This window comes from Mus caroli, unplaced genomic scaffold (genome assembly GCF_978045245.1).
Source record: "Mus caroli unplaced genomic scaffold, Mus_caroli_1 scaffold_1, whole genome shotgun sequence".
Taxonomy (NCBI): Eukaryota; Metazoa; Chordata; class Mammalia; order Rodentia; family Muridae; genus Mus; species Mus caroli.
Genome location: NW_028227256.1, coordinates 67,218,962 through 67,232,083, shown reverse-complemented (window position 1 = coordinate 67,232,083; position 13,122 = coordinate 67,218,962). Strand labels below are relative to the sequence as shown.

At 37.3% G+C, this 13,122-nt stretch overlaps 1 protein-coding gene across 4 annotated transcripts in view; it reads right to left on the bottom strand.

Annotated features, from left to right (window-relative positions):
* The window catches only part of Spag16 (sperm associated antigen 16), a 945,274-nt gene that overhangs the window by 461,235 nt on the left and 470,917 nt on the right, over positions 1-13,122 (bottom strand). For all 4 annotated transcript variants that reach the window (XM_021171958.3, XM_085838176.1, XM_021171981.3 and 1 more), the window contains one exon: positions 1,085-1,270. In XM_021171958.3, coding sequence (XP_021027617.1) covers positions 1,085-1,270 — 186 coding nt within the window. The remainder of the gene's footprint in view (positions 1-1,084; positions 1,271-13,122) is intronic.

The window sequence follows — 13,122 nt, the reverse complement described above, 5'->3', positions numbered from 1 at the left end:
AGGAAGCCCCCCCTGCCCACCGCTGTAGTCAGACTTGCAACCTGCCGTATGTACTAGCTACTGGCAGAGGTACAGGAGTCAGACAGCAAAGCCACAGAGAGGTTTACCTAGCCTAGCTGCTGCAGCCTCAAGGAAACAAAGCATCACGCATGGGGAGACAGAGGAGCTTAGGAACTGCTGCACAGCCTCAGGAACTCATTCGCTTGTGCAACTTAAGATAACTTTTGACTGAATGGTCACAAGCACCTAATTGCCCTCTGTTCTTAAAATGCCACTGATAGGAAGGATAGAGGACAGTTGTTGAAGGGAACAAGTGTATGTGAAACTCTAAGTCACAGTCTTTGTGACGGCTCTGCTATTCTCTTTGAAAATAAGTTAGACCGGTCATGGGACAATAGTTTGCATAACACTCCAGGAGGCATCATCCAAAATTTGAGACCTAAGCATTGTTTCAACAAATGAGACTCAAATTCTGACATATAACCTTTAACCTGAAACAATTAAGATATTTGATGATCTCCTAATGTATATTTTCATCTTTCTTGTCTATCAAGTAGATTATAATATGATTACTGAAATTTTAAATGAAACAGATGTTTGCTTTGAATTAAATAAATATAAAACTTCCATATCTATCATTTCTTACAGTGTGAGAATTACTAAAAATTATTGGTTTGGTAAAACATTCTAAGGTATCAGTAAAAACTGAGCATAAGCCAATTCCATCATATTCATGACAACCAAACTAAGAGACACAGCAATCTTGTGCAAAGTATAGCAAAAATTCTGGTTAAAATAAATATTCATTTACATCAGCTCTTAAAAATCAGCTTCCAGTTGACGAAACTCTAATCTCTTAACACAGGCTTGTTCTTGTTCTAGACGCTCAGAGAGGAATTATTGCATCAACAAAGATCAATAAAGTTAGAAATGGATTTCATCAAGATTATTTATGTCACTCTCTATAATCTTTGCAACAAACAGCTTCTTGTAAAGTTCCCCAGTGGCAGCATTGAGGACAACAGGACTCTATTCCCACAAATGTCTAGCAGTATAAATGAATAATGTTTAAAATACTTCTTACCTGTTGACATCCCAGATTTTACTCGTCATATCCAGTGAGGCAGAAGCCACGAAGTCACCACAAGAGTGCCAGGTGCAGGACCATACGGCATGGTTGTGTCCTTCAAGGGTCAAGGTGCATTCACCTTTGGTGAGGTCCCATAGTTTAATTGTGCTGTCACCACTTGAGGTAGCCAACTTGCTGCCACTGTTTGCAAGAAAAAAAAGACAATTTTAAACAAAGTAATTCATTTTTTGTGAAACGTGTGTGTGTGTGTGTGTGTGTGTGTGCATGTGTATAATATATAAGTATATATTTATATTTCATATGAATATACTATTTTGAGGGATGAGTATATTTAATTTAAGGTTTGCTTTAGTTAAGCACTTAAACTTAAATGGCTACATTTCATGATAATATTTGAGTCTAAACAATTATTTACTTTGATTGATTAAGAATTCATGCTTTGAGATAAACTGCTACCATGAACCTTTTAAATTAGATCTTCTAGAATACTCATGATTAATGTACCAAAATAGCACTTTCTCTTTTACCCAGAGTTGAGTTCAAGGTTATGTGTTACACTATAAAAAAAAAAAAAAGGAGACTTCAAAAATGAAGACCATCTAGATGTATTAAGACCCTTTGAAAATATAATAGAAAGAAAGCTGCTGTTATTGACCTGTCTCATGCTGATTAAATTCTTCAAGAAGATGAGGAAGGAGATGATTTTTGTGCTATATCATTAAAATGAGATTTTGAAGTTACTGGGTAATTGAGGATGAACCATTTGATATTCTATTGAAGTTATTAGCAGATAGTATCAAAGATGGAACTTCCAAAGAGTGGACACTGAGTCCAGTTTAGGAAACTGTGGTTGTCAATGATCAGAAGCAGCTAGCTTTACTCCCGGTGTAGGTCTAGAATATCAGCTGCAAGCCAACCTCACTTCGGTTATCTCTGTGTGAGTTGACCCTAAATCGTCTTTAGGTTCTTTACTAGCTTTTACCCACTGAACCAGTGTGGAGCTCACCTTTTGCCAAGGAAGCTTTATTTTGTAGCAGCAGGAGATCATTACAGAAAGCCACACCTCCTCAAAATGAGAACAAGTGAGCTCCATGCTTACTAGTGGGACTCAGGATTAGTATTTAGAATGCAGTTAGGAACCATGTTGGTCCAGGAAGGTGGCAGTAGACATAGGAATTGAGGAGAGAGGAAAAGGACAGAAGAGATGATTTAATTATTTACTATATTATAAAAAATGGCAAAATGAAAAGAGGTATTTGATAGTTAATGGCAAACATCATTTTTATTCTAAGTAGGACATGAAATTATCATTTGAACAGGAGAAATGGCCAGCACTGACAGAGAGATCTTGATAGTGTTGTAGATATGATGATTGTGTGAACTGAAGATATTATTATCAAAGTCAAATTAGCATAGCTGAAGACTTTGTTGACAGCCAATGTTTGCCAGATAGAAAATAGTTTTTGTCTTGTAGCAATTGATTGTTTATTCATGTATTTACCATTTATACTTTAAGTTTTTAATATTGAATACCAAACAATAAAAATTACATTTATCCAAAATATAAGCAAACATAAAACAATCCCTTCATTCTTTCTTTCTCTCTCTCTCTCTCTCTCTCTCTCTCTCTCTCTCTCTCTCTCTCTCTCTCTCTCCCTCCCTCCCTTCCATCCTTTCTTCCTTCCTTCCTTTTCTATAACCTGTTTCTGATGGGCAAAGAAGCTATCATGGATGAAAATCTTCATCTAGGATAGGAAATACTGTTGACTTTTTTTTTGCCTGTGGGTGAAGAACTCTCCAGATACCGTTAATATACTGTTTTCTTAATTTAAGACACAACTGGGATGTTGTATTTTCATATCTTTATAAGTGTCATAAACTGATATTTAATAATAAAAACAAATATTTAAAAGTTTTAAACATTATAGCTCATAGATGTAAATACTTCTAAGTAAAAAGAAAAACAACTCTTCCAATATTGTTTTAAAATATTTTCACCTTTCAAACTATGTGTCTTAAAATATGTAACACTGTATACTTTTGGTTCTTGTGAAGATAGAGGACATGTGAAGGACGGAGGGAGGGAGGGAGCCATGCACACCTGGTGCCCCTCCAAGTCAGAAGAGGGTGCTGGGTCCCTGGAACTAGAGTTACAGATTGTTGTGAGCTATTACGTAGGTTCAGGAGACTGAATCCAGGTCTTTTGCAAGAGCAGTAAATGGTCTTAACCACTGAGCAATCTCTTTAGCCCTATGTGTTCCTCTGACATCTATGGCATACTTTTGATTGAGGGACTGTTTCTTTATGCAATGAGGAATGAGACATTCCAAAAGAAAATTGGTGTGTTGATATAACACAATTCTTTGTATTATAAGACACCTTGCTAGACAGGACAAAAACAGAGTTACAAAAGATCTAACCTGTTCTTAATTGTATTTCATATTGATTGTATTATTTCATATCATCTTGTATTGATGCAATTGTTTAGGTTGTAGAAGGAAAAGGAAAGCTGATAGGCTGATTTATTTAACTTTAAACAGATTAGAACCAATGATGTTGTCACAGAAATTAAATAGAGGGGTCTTAGAAAACCATTCAATGTTTTAAAACTAAAATATTTGGATTTAATTTCATTTTGTTTTTCTGATTACACTGGGCATCCTACTGAGTAGTTTTTTGCCATTAACATGTATATATACATAATATTAAAATAAAGTTTTCTTGTAAAACATAATCTTGTGTAATCAGAACATTTTGATGTTATACATAGTTAAGGTCTATTTTCATTATGTGGAAATGATTATTTGGGTTATCTATTTTAAACTTTCTTTTAACAAATGATTATAATTTAAGAATTATTTATTATATATAACATAGCAGATAAAAGAAAATAATCAATGTTTAACAGAGTCTATAAGACTCATTCTTTACTAAACAAAAGATATGAAGGTTGTATTTACATTTAAAAGGAAAACTCAGTTAATATCTAGTATGCCCCAACAGTGACTAGAGCCATAATTCTCATAAAGAGGGATTAAGCCAGAGAGACAAAGCCTGTGTTCTCAGGAGGCTTGTCTTCAAACTGAAGTGGGAACTGAAGGAATCAAGTAAATGAGCTAGTACAACAGGTACAGTGTCCTCTGTAGGGGAAGCTTAGGGTAGCCACTGCAAAGAGGGACAGTGAGCTAAAAGCAGTCAGGCAGCATCCGAGAAGAGCCACAGCTAAACTTTACAGGAAGCATAGGACACAGTTCTAAGTATAGACTGCTACGAGACAGTCATGACATGATTAAGAGGATCCAGGAGACCTGAAGGGGTGGCTGAAGGATCGAGGAAGGAGAGAGAGAGAGAGAGAGAGAGAGAGAGAGAGAGAGAGAGAGAGAGAGAGAGAGAGAGAGAGAGAGAGAGAGAGAGAGAGAGAGAGAGAAAGTGATGGCCTGTCCAACAGGGGGAGCCAACCAGAGGTCTCTGCTGGTCCTTGGTCATAAAGATCCTTGAAAAGCCATTTAAGGGCTGAGATTTTACCCAAGAGGTTTATTGATTCATGTACCAGCTGATTAAAATGCTGCAGATTCAGTGAGATGGACAACTCAATCCATCTTCGCTTGTGATACCAGCACATAATGCCATCTTCCCTGCAGGGCATCTATGGATCTTGTCCAACACTAGGGAGCTGTCTAAGACCCAGCACTTCCATAGCTTTAGTCTTCCCTCTGCTTTTGCTTTATCACAGAGGGGAGTCTTTAAAAAACTCTTTAAAACGGTATCTTTAACACGTTGCTTCCCTGGCATTTGTTTGTTTCCTTCCCTTCTTCTTCTCCTCCTCCTTCACCTTTTTTTCCCCTACCACTATAACCATTTATTAATTTTTGGCTTTCATTCCTGAGAATGAAACTCTGTTTGGGTTTGAAATGACTAGTTGTTTGACTATGCCTTTTTCATACTAATCCTCCATAAATGTTTAATTAAATTGTACATGTGGAGATGTTTTCCTTTTTAAAGGTCTAGTAATATTAATATAGTATAGTATAATATAATAATATGATATATTATCAAAAGCTTATAGTGTGTGAATGAGGGGGGTCTCTGTTTCTTATGTCTTCTCTTAACACTATGTTCTTGTCCTCTGTAGCATCTAACACTATCTCAGGAGTCTCTTTACTGTTGGGCAGAAACAAAGACAGCAAAATGCTACTGCTGAAGCCCTTGCTTGATACACTGTTACCTTATAGGACCATGCACCATAGAGTGGATTCAGGGATGAAATGCTTTGGGGAATTTCAGTTGAGTCACTGAAGAGCATCAGGAGATTTCTTTTGTTGCCAATGGGAATCATTAGTGAACTCTCAGTAGCTTTTTACTGATAGACAAGACTGAAGTCAGTTTATGTGCATTGTGTATCTCAATCCAACTTCTGGCTTTATTTTATTTGTCATTCACCTTAATTGTCTTTATAAAAACTTTATGTTTAAAATATTTCTATATTCTTTTGGATTTAAAATACAGTTTAAAATGTACAAAATGTACTAGATTTTAGGGATCCAAAGATATACTCTTTAATGACTTCATGTATTTATAAGCTTCATAAGTATATGACCAATTAATTCCAATATTTTCTAAGGTAGTAACAGACAAACATAGAGGGCAAAAATGATGGAACAAAAAAAAAGGGGCAGAAATGGGCCCAGACAGGCTTTAAAGGTAAACACACTTGAAAAAAACTCTATACATATAGGCACATGTTTGCAACATAAACATAGAGGAGCAGAAGAAGGTTTGATGGTGTAGCAAATTATGGTATATTCTCTGATTTTGATTTTGAAGTGGTTTTTTTTTTTCACTCAAGAAGAGTCACACATAATCAGACATAGTAGACAAGCAACAAGCAAATACCACCCTGTAGTCCTGTGGAATTGAGTCTCTGAGCAGGGTGTCAGGCCTTGGTGAAGTGTAATCAGATGTTAATTTGCGGGGCAGGAAGGGCAGGCTTGCTGCAGGAGCAAGACAGGAGTTGTGTGGCAGAATCACAAACATCTCTAATGTAGACTTGCATTTAATATTGAATTTAATTACTTTTATATCTGTGGTTTGCATACCAACCGTCATTCCTGGATGAGGAAAACGCATCTCAAGAGTAGGCTTCAGTCAGGTGTCTTTTGTGCTTAGTCAAAGCATTTTTCCAACTCTAACTTGTAACCCAGTGGTGCTCGCTCTTCCTGCAATGAAAAGCGCCTCTGGGAAGCTGCTGCTTCTACACCTGCCTTTGACCTCTGAGCTGACTGAGTGAAACTCCTGAGTCACAGAAATTTTCAATATAGCCTGTTCTGACTTCCAAGAGGACACGGTAACCAACCAAAAAATCGTGAGCATGGCATCAAGTTCAAGTCTTATGAGGATTGATTTGACAATATATTCCAGGTTGGTGGAGACAGAATATACTGTCCAACACCTGCAACTCAAAATAAATGTGGAAAGGAATCAAATCGTTTTTCAGCATTGCTACTTACAAAGAGCTTCAGGTAAGAACAGTGAAGAGCTATGCTTTGTACAAACTTGGAAAAAGTTCTAAATGGAAATTAGACACAGTATGTGTGTATCTATGTTCCTCTGTGTGTGTGTGTGTGTGTGTAGAGGTCAGTGGTCACTAGCAGGTGACAGGATTTTTCCTTTGAGGTCAGAGCCTGTCTAATTAGGTTACCTAGCTGCTCAGTCAGAACTGGGGATTTGCCTGTAGAGACAATAATTGCCAATGATTATTATCTACCCCTACCTGAAAGGGGTAAATAGAAATAATAGAATAATTCTTTGCCATTGAATACTTGTGAAGGAGCTATTGGTGCCGAACTCCAAAAGACCCTGAGTCCATGCTTTGGCCGCCCACACTACTAAGAGCTCCGACGAGGAAGGGCAAAATCCTACCATGGTACCTGGAACATTGTTTCTGCTATAAAAGTTGGTGCTTTTCATAATTGGTATCACAATAACAGTATTTTAGAACTTTATAATTGCAACCCCCCCGGGTTTGCTATGAATCACATATCCCTAAACCTAATTCTGTTTACAAATTATTATATTATTTTACCACTTACTCTCTAAAGCACCTTCTCTATTTCTTTCTTCAGAGTGGATGTTTCCTGTGGAGTGTGGTCCTTTCTCAGGCAACGGCACCCAGGAATGTTCCCACCAGTATCCCAGCCTTCCTCTGAGTCCCCAAACAGATCTATTTGGGGAAATGCATAAGTTTCAGGGATTCTCCTCTGTGAAGTTGCCTCGCTTAGACTCTGGTATATGACAGATGTCAGCACAATTCTTCCTGTCTCAAGCATGACATGGCTTTCTTCCTTGTTCGGCCTTTGACTGCCCGTTCTCATTCCATCCCTCTCTGCATACACTTGCTTGCCTTGACTTGTAGGTTCCATGACTGCACTGTACCTCAGGTATCTGATAGGCTCACAGAGTGCAACAATCACATTCTTTATCAGACATTTCTCTCTTTCATAGACTATGAATGATGTTCTTAGCCTCCTGTACCTGAGTGTAACAACAGCCTTGCTTTATTCTTTATCACTTTGGATGACAACTGTCTGCCATATGCTGTGCTGCTGTGCACACTAGTTCTTGAGGTGTTCTCTCCCTCTCTCTTGCCTCCCCTCTCTCCTCTCTCTCTCTCTTTCTCTGTCTCTGTCTCTGTCTCTCTCTCTCTCTCTCTCTCTCTTTCTCTCTCTCTCTCTGTGCTGTCTATGCCTTTTCATGTGTGTATGTATGTTTGTATTCATGTATGTATGTGCATGTGTATTCGTGTGTGTGTGTGTATGTGTGTGTGTGTGTGCATGTGTGTGTGCAAATGCACATGCCAATGCATGTGAAGGCCAGAGGACTGTCTCCAGTGTCGTTGCTCAGACATCTTGCACATTGTTTCTTTGAGGCAGGGTCTCTGAGCCAGACCTGGATATTGAAAACCTCTGACCCCACTTCCCTGCTTCCCAGTGTGTGGTATCATGCTTACCCTTAGCCACGGATTCTGCACATCCAAAGCAGGTCTTCATGCTTGCATTCTACCAATAGAACTGCAGCTACTCTAGCCCAACTCATAACTGGTTTATCTTTATTAAACAGCATATACATTGCCATTTTTTTTAACTTCAAACTTTTCCTCATCGCCTCATATTCTGGCACTAAAAAGAGGACTATACTTATGTCTACATACAAAAATATAAGATTTGCTTTCTTTACCCTTCATTTATAGGCATTAAATACCCTTGCTATTTGCTTCTCATGGTTCATTATTTCTTTTAGCCTCCTGTGAGCACTGTCCTCTTGATGAGATCAGTTTCTTTTGAGAAAAAATGGCTGACTCTGCCTAGTTATATTGTATTCCTACCCTGAAACTTTATTGAGCAATTAAGTTTATAAAGCCATTTTTCAGAAGTCTAAACACCATTTATTCAACCTAAGTACCATTAATGTAAGCCATGTTTAAATGTAGCTAATTTACTCTCCTGTCCTTCCATTACTGCAGATGTAGATGAGCAAAAGAAGCAATAGGAACAACATGTAAAATAGCAAATCCAAGGATCTCACCATCATTACACACTTCTCTGCTCTGCTCTGAATACCATCGATCTGAGCAGTGAATAGGGAAGTTGGGGCTGTGACTAGGCAGGTATCCTCTAATGTTTATCCCCTCAATATTACAAGATTTAACATGTACTTAGATACACATCACCAAGGTTACAACATTCACTATAAATGAAATTTTTCCTAGAAGGATAAGCAGGTCGGTTAGTATCAACTCTGAGTTCTTCACCATGAGTTTAAAGTGAATTAAGTTGAAATACTCAGTAACCCTTCACTCCTGGAAATAAGATAAGCTAGAGATTAGCAGTAATTAGAACTCACCTGCTCTAGTCATATCTTTGTCCTGTAAAGGCCTTGCTGCTTTTGAAACATGTAGCTTTTCAGTATTGCTATCTGTAAAAGAGAAATGACACTGCTCCCCTGTGATGCTACAGGAGAAGGTCAAACTAAGACTACCTACCAAAAAGAGAAAACAACAAGTAAATTCTGTAGATTCTCTTTCGACTTGTTGCTTGCACAGGACACAGTGCTTTTGGAGATTTTGAAGATAAGTAACACTGAACAAAATATCCTCTTTTCTGTTGTTTGTTAATGGGACCAGGGATGATCATTACAACTTCTATGTTCCAGGAAATCTATCATTCTCACAGAAAAATTAGGGTGTATGAATAAGATAAAGTGAAGTCCAACTATGCCGACTTGGTAGGTTACTTGGTATACGTAGAAATTACAGTATTGAAAGAGGAAGGAGAGGAGGGAGATATTACTGGGGGCAAATTTTAGTTCTCAGAATTACTATCTCCCATATCTTGAAATATTCTTAAGAAAATAACTATTTTGCTGTTCACAGAAATATTAGAAATATAAGCCTAAGGCTTTCTTGGTGGTACAATATAATAATTTCATACCCAGTAGATTTTGTGAAGTTTTATTCTGCACTGTAGTATAATGTATTAAGAACATTGTTTACATAGGAATTCAGGGGTCTTCTAAGGATTTTACCCATAATACATATTTAAGTATTTAAATATTTATCTCCTTCAATTCTCAGATATACTACTGTTATTATTGAGGTGCATGTTTGTTACTTTGAGGATACATGAACTTGAAGAATTTTGTCTATTTGTACTTTTAATTAATATTTTAAATATAAATGTTTTTATCATTGCAAAATATATCTTTCTGAAATTTCAAGCAAGCTACAGAATTGTTGAAGAATGAGAAATGACAGCTTATGAAGCAGAGATACTTAAGCTGTTGCCTTTATGATAACCCCTGATAGTTCTTTCTCTCTTTATAGCTTACAGGGCTCTAAAGTTACTTGAAAAACAAACAAACACCAAAACAGAAATATAGTAGAGCATTCCAGATCACTCACGTGAATGGTAATTCAGTGAACACAGTGGATTGGATTTCATTTGCTCAGAATAAAGTCACATGCTCCAAATGGAGGAGTGAGGGAAGGAATATTTTCTCTATTTCTGCATTTACTCTTCACTGGTATCATTCCAAATGAATGGTTTGACACTGGGCTCTCGGACCTCAGCTTCCTAGGGACACAAAGAACACAATGGCAGTGTGTTCTCAATATAAAAAGAAGCAGTGGGATTCTGACTGTCAGGAGACACAGCTACAGGATTCTTCAAACCCTGTCTTAGAATAGCGATTGTTTGCTGCCCAACAGTGCCACTGCAGCAACAACTGCAATCAATGATGGAGCACCATCAATGTCCATGTGTGCTCACAGAACCCAATAGTCAACATAAGCAGCTTTGAGAAACTTGGACAAATGCAATCTCTGTGACCTGCTGCAAACCATCTAACTCAGATACACTAGGACTTGGGACTTAAATTCATGTTTTAACATGCCCTCCAGTCATGATGGTGAATGCTAAATCTTGAAAATACTGTAACAAGCTCTCTAAGTAGAGTGAATTTAACTCTCACTATGTTATATTTTAAATATATTTTGTTTCATTTTTACATCATATAGTTTGTACAATATTTCAACTTCTTAAAGGACCCATCTGAATAAAGCCTGACGAATACATTATTACAATTCAAAGCTTATCTTCACACGTATAATTAAGGAAAGCCTATTGACAATCATACACTTGCTGTTAAACATAAATGCAGACACATAGTTATGCAAACATGAATCCAAATGTAATTTAGATTCATGTGTGGGTACATTTGCACTACAGAGTGATAGTAAAACATTCTGTGATATTATTGCTATATAAAATATCTATAAAATATCTGACAAGAGAGCATGCCAACTCTCATGTATGACCAGTTCTCATCTTCAGAACTTGTTTATATCTAACTTATTGACTACGGCGACCCTTTATGTAACTTGGTTGCAAAGCATATAAACCTGGTCAAGGTGATAACAGCCTTAAGGAGCCAAAAGATCTAACTTGGAGGGACAAAGCAATGGTGCACTAATAATGAGAACTACTAAGACAAAACTCATCACAATTAAAAAATGCCTGACAGTATTATTATTTTACTGACTAATGACATCTAAATACATAGCAAATTTGTTTGAAAGGGTATTGTCAATGGGAGATTTGACACAAAAAACTATTAAATAATTTTTGTAGAGAAATAAAGAAACCTTGTATTATCCTGAGCTGTTCTACTGTAAGAGTTTATGAAATGAAACCCTTTCCCTAAAAGCTCAGGGATCCAGGAGAGAAGAAGGGATATTTGTAGAACCCAGTGGTGGGAGATGATTCCAAGGGAACAGTGTCCTCCAAGATGCAACAGGATGAGTGCACATATAAACTCAGCAACTGTGGCAGCATCCGTAAGACCTGCACAGATTCAAACCAGACAGGTACCAGGACTAGGATGAAGAAGGAGGCATGAGGTCACATCCCTAACTAAAGAAATGTCTGTAATTTATTCCTGCTGACAAAGGGAAAATCAGATTTCCTCCTCTGGAATGCCCCTGGATATACTGACCATGACTCTGGGCAGGCCCCATTGCTAGGAAGTTGGCCAACACTAAACAACCCCCCTGACTTTTAATACAAAACAAACTTCAAGTTTTTCTATGAGATCTTTGTTTCATTTTGTCTTGTTTGGTACATTGTTTTTCCCTTAGGTTTTTTGTTTGTTTGTTTGTTTGTTTGTTTAAATTTTCATTTATGTTTGTCTTGGTTTTGAGAGGGAAGGAGGAAGAGAGGAGAGAGGGAGAGTCAGCGAGACAGAAGTTTAGTGGGTAAAGAGATGGGAAGTATCCAGGAGGAGTGGGTGGAAAAATAATGATCAAAATACATTACATAACATTTTTAAAATGAACTTTAGTAGCTGTTTAAAAAGTCACTAGGCTCAAATGTGGTCTCATGGTAACTCTAACAGACAGAGATTGACCTGAGAACATGTCAAAGACAGAAATCCTCCCCATGCAGTGTCCTTTGAACTTGGACTAGATAGAGAATCCACTGTGGTAGACCAAGAGAATAGCATACATGGCCCAATTCCTTCTAAGCATGCTCACAAGATGCCTACTTAAAACTGAAGAAAAGTAAATGAAAACGATAACGTGCCAAGTGGAATAGAGCTGTACCATGAGCATGCGCCTTCAGCATCTCAGATTATCCCCCAACCACAACATCAACAACTTAAAGTAGAAGCCAATTTGCAGTGAGAAATTTTTTTGATTATGAAGTTAGGATATAGATATTTGTTTGTTTTATTATGTATGATACAGGATGCAATCATCCTTACTCAACCAAGGTACCTGTGACACATCACCTACTCTAGGTGACAGGTGTTCATTTTGACTCCTATAACTCCAGAACACTTTTCTTCTGCCAACATTCATTTTCTAAAAATGAGTTACTTAATAAGACTGCTTCCATTCATACTTTTCTGCAATAATTGCTGTCTGGAAATATTTTCCAGTCACCATCAGTAGTGTGCTAGAATATGGCTCCAATTAATTTCTTTACATGAGAGGCTTGGGTTTTGTTTCAAGTGGCTTACAGAGGATTTGTTTGTATCCTATTGGTTCTTAACAATAGGGTAATCTTGCTTATAGATTAAATTCCATGGAGTGCATGCATTTAAGGGACATTTGAGCCTAGAGCAATCTATCAGATGTAAAATTGCATAAAAGAAAAAAAATTACTTATATTTACCTTTAACATAATCATTTGGTGAAGAGTCTTTCAAAGTGCATTATTTCTCAGAGCAGAGTGATTTAATTAGTAAAGTATTAAACACTATCTTCCTTGTGTGTGTCAACTTGTTCATCAACCAGGATTCACTATCAATAATGTAGCAAATCTCCCTTCTTACAGAACAAGCATACTGACATTGTATCAAATGATGCTCTGTCAGCTATATGTTCCCTTTTTGCTTGTTTGCTGTACACAAGTGGAAGGTCACGCCCAAGGTCGTGCATGTGTGGAGCAAGTTGCCTACCATAAAGTTATTGAATA